The 16,875-nt window shown below is 40.7% G+C and overlaps 1 protein-coding gene across 1 annotated transcript; it reads left to right on the top strand.

Annotated features, from left to right (window-relative positions):
• Positions 1–1,844: 1,844 nt before the first annotated feature.
• LOC139412049 (T-box transcription factor 1) lies at positions 1,845–11,164 on the top strand. Its single transcript, XM_071158838.1, has 8 exons — positions 1,845–2,361; positions 3,769–4,159; positions 6,338–6,439; positions 6,686–6,857; positions 7,429–7,584; positions 9,069–9,136; positions 9,417–9,517; positions 10,088–11,164. The coding sequence occupies exons 1-8, from the start codon at positions 2,175–2,177 to the stop codon at positions 10,471–10,473; spliced, it is 1,563 nt and encodes a 520-aa protein (XP_071014939.1). The 5' UTR covers positions 1,845–2,174; the 3' UTR covers positions 10,474–11,164.
• Positions 11,165–16,875: the final 5,711 nt, after the last annotated feature.

The raw sequence follows: 16,875 nt of genomic DNA, 5'->3' as shown, positions 1-16,875 counted from the left end.
TGACAGGCTCAACATCAGGAAACTCATTCGGAAATATGTTTAGACTATGTCCATTCAAGTGTCCTGGTAGCCTAATGAAAATATATGTTTTAATATTATAAACCATTTCTCTCAATAATTCGGAAATGTATCTATTAACTTGTCTTAAGTATTCATGCAAAACGCATGAATAAGTCCACTGTTTTCATTCTCCTCCCACCAGTGCGCCAAGGTCTTCAATCGAATTCCTAAACAGTCTTCCTATTTTATCAGGTTCTGTATTTTGTCTGTTATCACCTGGGTATTTACAAAGGAGGCTTCCGACTTGGCAATGATGAAGTGAGTTGGTATCAATGGCATCATCTGATAAAAATAAGGAAATGGCAGCGTTGTATTGAGGTGGACTACTTGATACGTTGTTAGTCTTGCATTTTCTTGAAATATCAATATAGCATAGTAAACAGATAGGCCTATAGACTATATAGGAATACAACAATAAAAACACATCAGTGTATTATATCCTATCTAGAAATGGTTTAGGTCTATTAGGCTATCAAATGGTTATGCATTTTAAGCTGCCTGCTACTGTATAACAACATACATCTTAAGTGTAGGGCCTATATGTTTAGATACTGTCGTAATTAAACAAATAGAAAAATAAATCAGGGATTGCTGGCTGTTAAATACATGTGTCCCTTTCCAGGGTTATTTGCATTAGTTAATTATGTTGGCTAAATATATTAACGATCCAAATAGTTCCGTATAATTCTACACTTAAAAACAACAGTTCACCACAGTAGTTTATTTATGCTCGATAGCACCAAGACAAACATCCAAAACAAATAGGGCTGATCCGCAAAGACAACAGCGGTGCGGCTAACTAGGTTATCCCATTAGTAGCCCGCTGCGGGCCGCAAGTTATTCAATCGCCCAAGTGTAAATTAGACTAAACCCCAGTTGCTATCGTAGAAGCTCAACAAAACATAACTTTTGTTACTATGAATTAATTATGAAGCTTGATAAGCTGATAACCCGATAGGCCTACTGTAAACGCAAGATAATGGTCAAGTGCCTAGGATCGCGCATGATGGCAGCTCTCCTTGCGTTACAGACAGGCTCCCAGGACAGCAGCCCAAGCCCCTAGTGACTTTATTAACACTTGCGCTGAACTTTGTTTACAGTCCACCATGGCCAGTTACAAACTACATTATCATACGTTTGAGAAAATCTGTAAACGTTGCGAGATGTAAAAAAAAATGCATTTAGTGGACACATCATAATGATATTATCCATATTGCTTAAAATTGTCTGGTGGTGAGATCATGTAGGCCTTTCGGTTTGGGCCAGACATTGCACCAACTAGGCAATGCGTACAATTAATGAGTGAGTGAGTGTGTGGGAGTGAATTCATTGACTATAACCCTAAATGAATACACTATTCCTACCTCTATAAAAGTAGGGATGACAACACGACAATGCATAGGCTAGTTCATTAGACAGGAAGGGACAACAACGCCCACATGTCCAAAGTAGACTATTTGGAAATTACGCGCGCTATCCTTGCACGACCAAAGAATCTAAACATATAATTAATTCACTGTACAATCGCAGTACTTTGAAGTCTGACATCCACAATGACGTTACATTTTTGTTGTTGTAAAATGAATAAAACATTTGGCACATTGATTGACAAGGTCTTATTCAAATAAAAGTTCCAGTCAAAGCGTGCACACTTTTTTTCGAGTCTTGCATGGGAGGCGTGGAGCTCTCACTTTTGACATTCTCTCTCTCTGCGGTAGCTTCTCCTCAAGGCAGACTAGCGAACTCTTATGACATCACCCAGCCACCGAATGGGGGAAGAAGGGAACAGCTCTCTGCGGATGAAATATGTTTTAATAAAAGTGGATGTGTTTGGGCATATGAATTGAATTCGTGCAAGGGAAAAGTTTTTAAAGTTGTTCAAATCTTCAAAAAGATTCCGTGGGAATACTTTGCTTTGAAACCAGCGGAGTTACTCATAGCCTACTTCACCGAAAGGTCCCTGAATAGGCTACCAACGAATGTTAGAGGCGAAATGTAAAACTATAACTATTGTAGCGTATGTTCCTGCGCATTGTGTCTTGTCTCCTGCTTTCTGGAATAGAGCATAAAGGAAGCAGAGGAGAGACGGCTTTTCTCGACTTCATTTCTCGCCTATGGACGACAGCGGTCCCCTCTCTCCAAAGGCAAATGCTTTCAGTATAGCCTCTCTGATTTCAGCTGCAGAGCAAGCAGGAAACGCAACATTTGACAAACACGGCATTGGCCTGGACAAGCAACACCAGCACGACTGTTACAGTTCATTGAAAATGCACTACAGCACTGTCACCAGGGAAATGGAAGGTACGAGCGCGGTCTTAACAATAACCGTTAAATATTTGCCTGCGTTAAGTTTGTTTGTTGATCATCTCAGGTTCTTGTTGCATGTAGATGTGATCTTGTTCCCGTAATATCCTCAAATTGAGCAACCATGTTTGCGTTAGTGTAGATATGAAATGCATAACTTAAGCAATGTTGACACTGGAGTAGAATGTTTTTTTTTTTTAAAAGTAGGCTTCTATGAAGATATTCCCGAAAAGTCACATCCAGTAGGCAATAGGAAAGTTCGGGGAGAATTATGATGCATATGACGATAAGAAGTTATAACTAATAAACGAATCACAACTTATAAAACACCCAGTAATCATAGGCTACATGTAGCCTATATTCATAGAACTGACATATCTTGTCAAAATAGGGATTTCAGTTGCATTTCAAGTCACAGTGAGTTCGTAAATACTACTTTCAGAGAAGAAAAGAGCACGATAACACATTTTGAAAATAGGGAACGCGAAGTTAGTGGCCGGGGTAGCCTACATGGGGCACCAGTTCGTATTAATGGTAAAAACAGTTGATAGGCCTATATCCAACACATTGGCATGTGTCCCTTATCCCAGTTCCATTTGGCAAAACAATGTAACATGCAATTCACCTCGAAATAACCTTATGTGTTTGTTTGTGCATGCAAATAAGTGTTTGTTTACCTTGTAAAAACGTTTACCCTCCACTGTGCCAGCTATCCCGTCTATTGTTACGGGAAGTCGATGTGGGCGATTCCCTTATCCAAAAGTAAATGGGTGCCGGAAAGCCCATTAAAAAGGGGCGCACTTCACTGTCAATCAGTCTCGTCCCAAGGCAGGCGGGGAAAGGGACTTTACCTGCAGTTCCTTATCTAAATAGAAATAAGACCTGCTTTTATCGTGAAGGGGAGGCCCTAGATAAGAGAGAAGACGTCTGGATTGCAGTGTATCATACTGCAGTAGGGCAGCAGAGCAGAGGCCGCCTGGAATACTTTTGAACACAATCCCTCGAAAAAACAACTTGCGTGTGTACAGGGTTGTAGTTCTACAAAACAATTTCTGATCAGGATTGGGAATTATAATTAGGGTCGCCGAAAAAACAAAGTTCTGAATCAACTTTTTTTTCACTATTTGGACGTTTTGCGAGAAATGCTGCGATCGAATTCTGTAACTGTAACAGACATTTTAGGATGTAGGTTGTGGTTTATTACAGCATCGGATGCAACAGCGATGATTAATGAACGCAGAAAACACCAAGACACACTATTGTAGAACTACTCGAACATTTATAAAGGGTGTTTGACGTTGAAATAAATAACGCGAGCCTACAACTGCTTTTCAGGGTTATTGTTTTATTTCTATCCACAAGTGCAACGCATATAGTAAAATCCAGCTTTTGGAATGATTTCAGCAATATCCAGTCCGTGGCTGACGCAGCTGTCCCATTTTTGCGATGTTGCAGCCTTCACTACTAGCAGCCTAAGCAGCCTCAACACGTCAGGAAGTTACCATCTCTCCCCGTCCCCCGGGGACCCCTACAGCCAACATGAAACCCACTTTGAGCCCTGCCCGGCCGCTCAACACGGCTACAACTACTCGGGGTCGAACCCGGCCCAGGCCCAGCACAGCGACACCGGGACTTCCAACTGTTCCTCGTCGTCCTCCAGCTCCACGCCGAACAGCAAGTCTCTGGTGAAAAAGAACCCTAAGGTGGCCAACATTAACGTTCAGTTGGAGATGAAAGCTTTATGGGATGAATTTAATCAGCTGGGAACAGAGATGATCGTTACCAAGGCTGGAAGGTGAGTGGAATTTACATCATGATACATGCAGGCTTCACTGGGTTAGGGTGCACTGGGCCTCCAGATATGAGCTTATGTTATACATGAACAAATATTTAGTTGCCCATTTCAAATGTATCCCCTGAGAGCTCGCACATACAACGCAAATCATGAGATATGTTGGGAGATATTTAAAGTCGGTCTGATTAGTCAATTACAAATTGATGTTGGTGTGATGCTGCAATGGAAATTACGCAGCAAGATACAGGCTTTGGATCTACTGAAAACATCTTTCAGATCATGCTTTTTTAATAGCTCGTCACATTTTACTATAATACATAGACAAATGATTCACTAATAAACTATTTAAGGAATATTCTGTAGTGTTATGATATAATTAACTCCAGCCAATAGACAGACAGAGCCCTGATAAAATTTCTAGACAGATTGGAACGGAATCAAATATGCATATTAGCCTATTAGTATGTTAAGCATTCTCTTAAATTAAGCATTTTTATTTGTAGTAGTAGATACAATTAAGACTATGCTATTTCCCCACAAATACATTCAAAACGGCCTACATGCTTGCGCAGAGAAAGCTCAATATTTCCGACTGAATAATATTACGATATTTATCCAACAGTTTACGCATGCATTTTAGAGAAGAATTGTACGTGTAAATGCCCTTCTGTTTCCCCCTAAATGGGTCGTGCGTTCCTTGACATAAGCCCACCGCACAAAATGTGAACTTGAGCTTTCCTATTCTGAGTCATAACACCATACCTAAGGCATTTATTTCAGGAACCCTAAACCCCGATTTACGCGCCAATGTCACAGATCGTTATAAGACCATTAGGGTCACAGTAGGCCTTGGGTATATACGTTAACCAAAAAAAAAAAACGGCACTCAAACATAAACATTAGTCCGCTGAGTCTCACTACAGTGAATTAGGGGATGCTACATTAGATTTTTCAAACAGATAGAAAACGGTCCAGAATTCGACTTTATTCGGGCAATGAATAACGAGGTTCCTTTGGTGCTATAGTTATTTTACGGTTACGGTTTACTCTTGATACCCTCCTGAAATGCAGCATTTAGCGCTTTTCAAAAGCTAGGGAAAGTTTTGAAATAGGCCGATGTTCGCATAAAAATAACTTCCTTCTGTAAACATTCCACATAATAGTAAAATGACAGGCCTATAACCCATTTCTTGCTCTAATATAACTTGATTTCTATGCTTTCTCATAGGCAACAGAGTAACACAATATTTGATGGAATTGTAATATCAGTCAAAAAAACATATTGATTAATTCGCTGTATGACTAGGTCCACATGCCATATCTATCAGTTAAGTTTTAATAACTGCGTTTTTTAAATTCAAAATGTACAGTTGTGTTTTATGGATTTGAGCTCCATAAGAGACGGCATTTACGCCGGCTCAGTTTACCTATAGGGTGACAGCAGAAAAACATCTGTCATTCCCGAGATACTAAGCAACACAGGATCCGAGGGAGGGTACTTTAAAAGCTACTTTAACCTCACCTATCCACAACTGCAGCCTTGAACAGACACTGACGTTAATTGAGCGGTGATTTTAGGATCACTTTCACTGGTTTGGCGATTTACTCCACACATAATAAAACGTGTTACGGTATGATACACCCCTCATGCGAGTGTGAGCAGGAGAAAGAGAAAGTAGGCATATTTATTAAAGAGACGGGGGAAAAGAACAGCCCCTCGTGCTTATAAATGACTGGAATCCATCAAAGGGTAGAAGAGAAATGCAAGTGGATGTGCAGTGTTATATAAAGCTAAGCGTCATTTGGGTTAACCAAAAATGTAGCACGTCGTTTATCCACCCATTAAATCGCGTCATACACAGTATAGGCCTAAAATCCCGGGCCTGCTTTTTTGTTGAATAGGAAGGCGTCATAACATCATGTAGGCCTACTGCAACAACAAAACCCAAAAACCATAACAATACGGTTGTGGCTGCGGGTGAAATAATATTTTCGACTGTTGTAAAAACCCAATATGTTATCAAAAAGCATATCACAACATATTGCTCATATCCTGATGGGAATTTCTCAAAATCGCAAGTACACCCCATTGACAAACACTTGCAGATCAGCCCACACAATGATAGAGCCAAGGAAAAGAAAACTGATTTGAATATATCCATGTGTTTTCTCTGTCAGGCGAATGTTTCCTACGTTTCAAGTGAAAATATTTGGAATGGATCCTATGGCAGACTACATGCTGCTAATGGATTTCTTACCAGTCGACGACAAAAGATACAGGTACGTTTTATTTACCAAATGAACAAGATACAAATCTACACTTTTCTTGGGAAATATTTTGTGCCAGTGAACATTAGCTGCAGTGGTGTAGGGCAATGGCCTATAGTTCCAGTGGACGTGCATCCAACTCACAGTAGGCCCGAGACAATGCATTTAATTGGAAAACAGAACGTAGGAATTACAATCCATTGAGACCCCCTGTAAACTCGGTGAAAATGTTGCTCGTGTTTCTTCTTCCTTTCATAGGTATGCTTTCCACAGCTCCTCGTGGCTGGTGGCGGGTAAAGCTGACCCTGCTACTCCGGGGAGAGTTCACTACCACCCGGACTCTCCAGCCAAGGGCGCACAGTGGATGAAGCAGATAGTCTCATTCGATAAACTAAAACTCACTAACAATTTACTGGATGACAATGGACATGTAAGTATATTGCTGCGAAGACCTTGGTTTACTAAATAAAATGTGTATCTATGAGTAAGACGTTATAGCCCATATCCTATAGGCCACATGTCACATGAAATCATACTATTTGAAAGTATTCATTTGAACTGATTGTATCTGCTTTCAAATGACTTTAAAGAGAGCATGATTCAAAATAACTATACCTGCACATGTGTATGTCTGTGCGCCAAATAGTTTCCACTGCAGATTTTTTTCACGTTTCCTAAACTACACAACAACAGTTTTCCAGTTTACCCATTTGTGTTGGATAGCTCTGGGTAATTGTATAGGTCTAGTTCATCTTTTTGATTGTACATCATTTTAATCCATGCGTAATTTGATACATTTGGCTGTGCGTAAAATGGTAGGCCTATAGTGCGGAAAATCTATCGACTTCCATTAGAATTATGCTCAGTCATTAATTAACTGACCTTTGCGTTGACGAGCCAACATGGAGTTTCGAAAACACTATTTAGAGACATCACAATCGACAAATGTCCATTGAGTTGAGTAAAATAGGCCTAACCTATTCCTCTCTCTCCCCCTGCAGATCATTCTAAACTCAATGCACAGATACCAGCCAAGGTTCCACGTCGTCTATGTGGACCCACGCAAAGACAGCGAGAAGTATGCGGAGGAGAATTACAAGACCTTTGTTTTTGAGGAAACACGGTTCACGGCGGTAACAGCATACCAAAACCACAGGGTAAGATATCGCCCTCTATGTGCTATGCAGATATAATAACACACATTGTAACATCTTATAACACGATAATAGATGGTTGTTATTGTTGTTAGTTTTACACTGTATTTCGTGAACAGGCAGTGTTTTTACAACATGGGACAATTTAAAAAGTATAAATGAATGAGGCCAAATATAAATCAGCAGGCCTTAAACAACAGGATAATCGTGGGGTCAGCCTGTTTCCCTATATTTCTATAATAATGAAGTAAAACGAATAGGGATCTGTTAGGTTATAAACTTGTATTAGATTAGTAATTAACCTAATAATTTGCAGGACAAATAATTATATTGGTAAACGAATAGCCTATAACTGACGCAAGGATCGCAAATATATATATTTTATTCATATATGCATTATTTGACCCTTCCATATTTCGAACAAGGCACAACCTAACAGCATTCGTTGCAAGAAAACATGGCTTTATTTCATAAAACAATGTAGGCTACATAAAAAAATGACTAAGAATAGTATTTATACCTCAGTGAAATAGATTATGGATTATGCTGACAAGTTTTAAATTAAAGACATGACAAACACATTTAAGAAATAGGCTATAGGCCAAAACACGCTTTTCTGACCGTGAAAAAAAAGCCTTATTTATTTTACGAAACATCTGATTCTTCCCTCTTCTTTTGATCCCTCCCATTTCAGTTTGATCCCCGTTAACTTTTCACAAAATATTTTATTGTATCAAATTGCTGAACATAATTCCTTTACGTGATATTTTTGCGACTGAAAATTATCTGTGTCACTGATGCCCCTGCACAGCTGTCCAGTTTCTCGTTTTTCTTCCGTCTTTCCTGCTATGTGTTCTATCTGTTTGACCTCTTCGTATCCAACTGGTCTTCTACGCAAACTAAGGGGCATTCATTTTGTTGTTCAACTCATTCCGGAAATTCATGACCATATAACTTCATTCGCGGATGTACAAAACTATTAGCCTCGTCAATTATTAAAAATGACATGTTCAGCTGACATTTTTATTCAGTGTCAAGGCCACAATAAAACACTTCTTATGACTAAACTGTAATTCTGTAGGCATAGGCCTAGCCATTATTACAAAAATACGTTTTATATTTGTAGACTATGTTAAAAGATTCCTTACCTACCTTTTAATATGTTGATTATAATAGGCATGTTTCTATACAAGGGAAAAGGGGAGCGGCTATAGCATCGTTCTTTATGGCAACGTAACAGTAAACGCTTTGACCCTCACTAGTTAAGCCTATATCACGCCATAGGCAAATACACGTTCCGCTCAATTTTTTTTCGTGTTGAGTAGGCTTAGACTACATTATATTTCGTGAATATTACACGTTCGAATGTTATGTATTTATCCCTAATCATTACCTAAACCCAAAGGCCGCACGTAATGCGTGTTGTTCTGGGTTGGACTTTCCACTTTGACATGGAGGTTTACCTGACTTTGTCCTTTTGGTTGTAGATCACGCAGCTGAAAATCGCCAGTAATCCTTTTGCAAAGGGCTTCAGGGACTGTGATCCGGAGGACTGGTGAGAAAACGTTTAACTCCATTTAGGTCTACTCAATTTATCAGTAACAATTTGATGAGTTTTCACAAAACTGCATCAACTTGTTTTAATGGACCCAGTCAATATGAAATGTGCTAGTCTATTTACAGCCAATGTCATACATAAATAAATCCCATTTAATTATTTGTGTGTTGTGGCCCTGTTAATGTGCATCCTCTATCTTAATACATAATAAAGCTATTGGTGTTTTTGACACACAAAATATTTGACAGTGTAACTGAATTCACTCTCTCTGCTCCAGGCCCAGGAATCACAGGCCAGGCTCTCTGCCAATTATGAGTGCCTTTGCAAGAACAAGGAACCCAATGTCGTCTCCCCCACAGCAGAACAGCTCAGAAAAAGGTCTGTAGCCCTCCCTTTCTCAGATGAGGAATATAATTAACAAGTTCATTACTTCACCGAGAGACCAAATTAATCCAGGAATTATCTTTTAGAACAAATGTACACATTTCATCTTAATTTAGCAATACTATAACTGAAATACGATTAAAGGTTTGCTTTCATAAGTTCATATCCATGAAAAATATAGAACAGATATCACCTACAGTAAATGTAACTTTCACAATGTAGATTGCAGAATGATAGAAATGCATTGTATTACCACAGATCAGGATGCTTTGGTGTGCTTGCTCTTTACTTGGCTAATGTGTTAGTGGCGCAGAGGTCTAAGGCACTGTATCTGAGTGCTAGAGGCATCACTACAGACCCTGGTTCGATTCCAGGCTGTATCACAACCGGCCATATTTGGGAATCCCATAGGGCGGTGCACAATTGGCCCATTGTCGTCTGGGTTAACGTTTGGCCGGGGTAGGCCCTCATTGTAAATATGAATTTGTTCTTAACTGACTTGCCTAGTTAAATAAAGGTTTTGCCGATCTCTGACTGTCTGCTATTGTTTGTTGTTGACGTTAGAGGACAGTAGGCGGGACTACGACCGGGACCCCAGTGGTACGCCGATGCACGCCGACCCCGCCCATCAGCTGATGTCACGCGTCCTCAGCCCCGCTCTCCCCATCCCAGGAGGCCTCCACGCCGTCCCCCTCACCAGCGGCCGGCCCAGCCCTCCCCACGACTTGCGTACCCCGGACGGCCACCCGCTGGCCCCAGACACCCTGCATCACCACCCTTACAAGTACCCCACATCCTACGAACACTACCTTGGGGCTAAGACCCGGCCATCGCCGTACCCTTTACCCGGCATCAGAGGACACACGTACCACCACCACATGAACCCAGCCACAGCTAACATGTACTCTGCCACCAGCGCCCCATCTAACTATGACTACGGGCCAAGATAATGAATGTTTAGCTGTAGCTAGCAGCCGCTGCCCATGGCCGACACACCTGGGCCACCGCTACTAGCTAGCTAGCGCTGTGGAAAAGCAAACACACAGGAGGGGAGGGACAACACAACTCTGTCTTCATGGCTGATGCAATGTCAAGTGAGTCGGGAGATTGCGCGGTGCGCTCCTGTTGCTGGATACCCTCCACCCCTCAGAGAGACAAAAACTTCCGTATTTATTTTAGGGAAACGCATCTTGGCAGGAAGTACAGACTGCCTTCTGAGCCCAAGCAGGGGTCTGTCTTGACCTCTGAACGTTGACAGCAATAGCTCTATATGAGGGTACCTTTTTCCTGTGTGGTAGAGCGAAGCAGACAGTGAGCCCTCTCTTAAAACATAGATGATGCATTATCACGGACTGGAAATTATTATTTTTTTGTGTTGGATGCACTTTGTTTTATTTTTGCTTTCAAAAAAGCCATATGTTATATAGTCAATCAAGCTTCCATAAATATACAAGATATTTGCATGTTGAGCTCATCAGATAGGTGTTAAAATGCCTTTGAAATGTTTTGTTTTTGTTCGAGAAAAAAAAATGGATTTGATTTTTTAACCATCCTGAGATGCAGCCCTGAGAAGCTTGTACCATGGCACTGACTTGCAGCAATTCTAAGTAAATAAAGCAGCAGCATGACTGTTCTGTAACTGTAAAATAAACATCACATTCTTAACTTTTAATTCATAAAGCACGAGTCCTCCCTGCCTGTGCGCTATCACGGGGCCAGGAAAGACCTTGCCTCATTGATTGCATTATTATGTTTCCTCAAACTGGATTTACCCAGTTGGATTATGGTGTTCAGTGTATGTGTGAGAGAGAGGGGACTTGGAACCTGTCTAAACATTAGGTTGAACACCGACCGATATGCTACAGTTCAAAAGGTCAACATCCACACCTGGGTCTACAGAATTATTCAAATGGTGTGTTGCATAGAAGAGGAATCCCGCTACACATACACACTCATAGTTGCACAGTAATAGGACCATACTTCCACAAGGTAAACATACACATGGAAAGGCCAAGCCCCTTAATTGTGTGTGTGTGTGTGTGTGTGTGTGTAGGCACGCACAAGTATGTGTTCTGTGTGCACATGTATATATGTGGGTTGCGTGCGTGGGCAAGTGTGTGTTTGGATTGTGTGTGCAAGTGTGTGTGTGTGTGTGTGTGTCTGAAAATAAAGGCAAAAAACAGTAAAATCAACTAGGTATGCCATTGAGCAACCCAGCAACAAAATGTGATACTCAATCAGGAATTCTATCCAACCCAAATGTATTAAATCAAACATTTCTTATTTCTTGTTCGGAAACAAAAAACACTTTTTAAAAAATCTTTAAATGTAATAAGCATGTGTAGGCCTAGATGCAATTTTTTGATTTACAAAAATATATATTTCATAATATTGTTGGCAAATTAAACAAAAAGTGTAGGCTATGACACAAAATATTTTTGCAACCAGATATCAATAGGTCAGACCACGATATAAATCAAATTGTGCAATTGCTACATTAAATGATTGAGAAAACAAAATAGTGCAGTATGGATTCAAACGTATTATCAACATTCAACTTTAACTTAGAATCATCTACAATATCAGGAGCGGGAATAGCTTTACCCATGAACAACAGGTCATACAGCCAAACATCTGACTTCCCAGAAAAATACCCACTTTGTCTCTTCTACACAGACAATAAAAAAACATTAAACATTTCCTCCTAAAGGCCCGGTGCAGTCAAACACGTGACCACTCCCAGACAGTCAAAGCAGAATTTCTTGCTTGAGAAATTGCTCTGAAGCAAATCATTTAAATTGAAACAAAAAAAATCACAGTAAATCTACTTAATTGTCATCCAGAAATGATTTGATATCGATATTAAAAACGGCTGCGTTGGACATTTAAAGGATCTATTCCTCACATGAAATGCCACAGTCTTTATACAAAAACCCATATTTTTTGCTTAAAAAGGATCACTAGCCAAAAACACACATTCATATTCCGTGCAGTGCTGTCTCTATTAGAAATCGGTCATATAAAGGATGCTTTGTTGTCAAGAATAATTATTGCTAAAATAACATGCTGTTCGGGGATCTGGGACAATCATGACAATAGGAGACGTCATGATTCATTTCAAGTATGCATCTTCTCTTCAAGCGCATTGCAGATGCCGAAGGGTCCAAGGTAGGTGAAAAGGACGCCCGTGCGCAGGTTGACCTCTGCCTGTTAAATGACTTGTGAAGGAATCGAAGCGTAAATCATTTGTCCACTCATTTGACCGTCAACTAATTGATCGTATACATTCTGTTCAGGGTACTAACACCAACAGAGACCTGAACGCGTGGAATTCAGGAATATCATGGAATAAGAGCTGCTCTCGTTTGAGGGAAGTCGTTTTTCAAAAGACAATCATTTTATTGTAGGTTAAGACTAGGCTACATATTTCCAAGTTGGAACAAAATGAAGATTGAAATTGAAACACACCCCGATAAATTTGATGATCAAATTAGCCTTGGAAAAACAATACTTGTTTCGATTGAAAGTTATTCCTGACACTACATTCCTACAAAATTGGCACATTTACACAATAGTTATTCAATAACTAAAATAATGCAAGCCTAATGTATAAACAATTGTAACATTTATATTTGCATAAAATCCAGGATAAAGGTGTGATTATATGATACATTTTGAAGCAAAGAAAGTATTCACGAAAGTTTGCATTTATAGGCCTACCATCATGCACTGATTCGATATGGACTGGTTCTACAATATTATAACGTCTTACGCTAATTTCGAAACAATAATGCTATTGCAGAGTTACTAACCATTTTGTAGTTGCTAAATACGTAAACACATTTTCCTTCACATTCACATTATTCCTGGTTCCTGTGTGACCTGGACAGGAAGCGTCAGTCTGGAGAATTGAGGCTCCCTTAGCGTGAGCTAAACTTCGGCTGGGCGTAATGAGAAGTGACCCACCAGGAAGGCGAGGACACCGAGACCCAGGCCTCTTCCGTTTGGTCGAGGACTTTTCCGTTAGGTAGACCCAGCTGTGTTTATCCTTGCAGTGCTTCGCCTTGATGTTGGGCCAGTGGTCCCGAACCTGCGCCACTCTCCGACTGTCCGCTCGCTGAGGGCCGCCAGGTGAGGACAGGACATAACTGACAGATAATTACCGCTTGGACACAACAAAATAATCTCAGAGCAAGGTGAATATTTATATGACGGACGATGCGCAGTAGCCTATATCATTAGAGTGAAAACATATATTTGAGAGTTCTGAGTCCCATAAACTTATCACCGTCAACTAAATCCAAACTGAACATTTACGCATGACAGATTGTATTAGGGGGTATGCTACAGCCTACATTACGGCTCAAAAGTAGCATAACTCTTAAATAGAATTGATAATACACTCCATTGCTATTAATTAAATTTCTATGCATACTTTTGTCATATAAAATGCCCTGTAAACATACCACCCTAGATAAAGTAGCCTATACCTGCTCTCAAACCGTGGGACAAGTGGAATTAAAAATACATCTAAAACAGCAGTTCATTTTAGGGGCTGGATGCTGCTCCTTGCAACAGCAAAAAAAAGTTAAACTACTACAACTAAAACTATTTTTGAACAAAAATATAAACCAACATGCAACAATTTCAAAGATTTTACTGAGTTACAGCTCATATCAGGAAATCAGTCAATTAAAATACATAAATTAGGCCCTAATCTATGGATTTAACATGACTGGGAATATGTTGATAACAGATACCTTAAAAAAAAAAAAAGTAGAGGCGTGGATCAGAAAATCAGTCAGTATCTGGTGTGACCACTATTTGCCTCATGCAGCGTGACACATCTTCTTCACATCTCCTGGAACTGGAACTTGCGGTTGTACACGTCGATCCAGAGCATCCCAAATATGCTCAATGGGTGACATGTCTGCTGAGTATGCAGGCCATGGAAGAACTGGGACATTTTCAGCTTCCAGGAATTGTGTACAGATCCTTGAGACACGGGGCCGCGCATTATCATGCTGAAACGCGAGATAATGGCAGCAGAAGAATGACACAACAATGGGCCTAAATTTACATTGATAAAATGCAATTGTGTTTATTGTCCATAGCAAACTGCTCGCCCACACGACGCCATAGACATGGTCTGCGGTTGTGAGGCCGGTTGGACATAATGCCAAATTATCTTAAACGACGTTGGAGGCGGCTTATGGTAGAGAAATTAACATTAAATTCTAGGGCAACAGCTATGATGGACATTCCTGCAGTCAGCGTGCCACACTTTCTCAAGACATCTGTGGCATTATTGTGTGACAAAACCACATATTTTAGAGCGAGTGGCTTTTTATTGTCCCCAGCACAAGGTGCACCTGTGTAATGAGCATGTTTTATCAGCTTCTTGATATGCCACATCTGTCAGGTGGATGGATTTTCTTGGCAAAGGAAAAACGCTCACTAACAGGGATGTAAAACAAATGGGTGCACCAAATTTGAGAGAAATTAGCTATTTGTGCATATGGACAATTTTGGGGATTTTTTTTTCTTTCCACTTAATGAAACATGGGACCAACACTTTACATGTTGCGTTTATATTCACCATAATAAATGCTTCACAATGATCTGTGATACATAGGCTACATTTTAGACATAAGGCCATGATTGTTCATTTTTGCTGCACATTCAGCTCAGGTAGGCCTAAATACTGACATTAATTCCTGTGTTTCCCCACTACTAACCTAATGCTTTAAAAAGTTGAGTGGGCATGTCTCAGGCCTGTGGAAAAACATACTCCAATCAGACAGAAAAATAAGACTTGAGTGAAATCTTTGGTATTTCTGTACAGCCTAGCTATGCACACATATGTCTTCAGCTCCAAAGAAGATAGGATGCCACATGCTTGCCATATGAGGACAGACTCAGGAGAATGAATGATAATGCAACCAGAGGCATCATTTGACACTCATCTGCATCTGGCCCATCTGTTGTGACAAGCCTATCAGAGCTGTGCTCAGATTGTTTCACCTTTGTGTACATCACCCTGCCGCACCCCGGCAGCTTGGCATATCTGTGGACAGATATTAAAAACAAGCCGAGGTAGACCTACAGGAGTCGTTTCCCTAAAAGTTATGCAGAGAGAGCAGAGCAAGTGTTTCACATTTTCCCAAAGCGAGCGAAGGAACTACAGTTTGTTCCATTTGCCAACGCTGACGGACATTTTATGCTGAATATAAAAAACACCACTAGAGAGAGAGAGAGAAACAACCGTGATGCATTCATATTAGTGTGCAGACAACAAACAAAGATGACTCTGCCTGCAAAGCATGGCATTTTAACCGCTCTCAAGCAGAAAACTATTTTCTTACCATCATATTCCTATTCATTTCTATTTTATAAACATTCATGGTCAGTTCGTCTCACGTCATCACCCAGTAATCCAACCCACCATTCAATACATCAAGGTATATTACAACCTGTGCTGTAATAGCAGAGGCCTAGGCTAAGCTAAATACTCGACTGAACTGAAAGAAAATATTCAAAATCACAATGGCCATCTGACCCTTGACCTCCAAGGCCATGGTAGACACGCTAGGTGATAACTGACTGAGGCAGGGTTCCATTGTGCGTCCGGCCCTGTTGTGGGGTCCTCTCGTCTCTCCATTTATTGACTTCCTAAATGATCCATTATGAGGCGATTTACGACCCCCCCCCCCCCCCTAGCTTGTGGGTCGCTCCCCCATTCAGCACACATCTGCAGCAATGAAGCAGCATTTGATTTATCAGAGAACGGACGGAAGCCGGCCCACGCCACTTCTGTTGTTTGTTCAAAGTCTACAGGAGAAGTAGGAAGCTATTAGAGATTGAAGAAGTCGCGGCAGAGGTCACAGACAAAGGTACGGCGAGAAGTCTGAGCGGAGGGAAGAGGGAAGACAAGGACGGAGCACGCGCCAGGGGAATTAGTTCATGTAATGAACGGCTTGCTCTTTCCTCTTACTTGGGATGGAGGAATATCTCACTGCTGCGAGGAGTCTTTGATTTCTCTGGCCTTTTCCTGTAGTCTGACGAGAATGTCCGGTCTAGGTCATCCCAGGAGACTGGGGCTTTATGAAGCAAAATGTCTATGTGAACGTCTGTTTGAAGTTTATAGCAGTGTAGGCAGCGCAGCCCTGTAACACATGAGATCCCATGCTGCTCATTGACTCACTGGGATATTATTAGAGACACCATTTACACCCAGTAGACAAACATTACTTCTGTTTTCTCTGGTAGTTTGACAACAAGTATGCCGGACGGCTTCTCAACTACCCTGACCAAGGAAGACTCATTTAGATTCTAGGTTCCAGTTATACAAC

Source organism: Oncorhynchus clarkii, chromosome 6 (assembly GCF_045791955.1).
Source record: "Oncorhynchus clarkii lewisi isolate Uvic-CL-2024 chromosome 6, UVic_Ocla_1.0, whole genome shotgun sequence".
NCBI classification, from domain to species: domain Eukaryota; kingdom Metazoa; phylum Chordata; class Actinopteri; order Salmoniformes; family Salmonidae; genus Oncorhynchus; species Oncorhynchus clarkii.
The sequence above is the reverse complement of the archived record's forward strand: the minus strand, read 5'-3'. Positions and strand labels throughout refer to the sequence as shown.

Coding starts and splice junctions, on each gene's coding strand:
- LOC139412049 (XM_071158838.1), top strand. CDS start 2,175: ATGGACGACAGCGGTCCCCTCTCTCCAAAGGCAAATGCTTTCAGTATA. Junction 6,440..6,685: donor GTCGACGACAAAAGATACAG/GTACGTTTTATT, acceptor TTCCTTTCATAG/GTATGCTTTCCACAGCTCCT. Junction 7,585..9,068: donor CAGCATACCAAAACCACAGG/GTAAGATATCGC, acceptor TTTTGGTTGTAG/ATCACGCAGCTGAAAATCGC.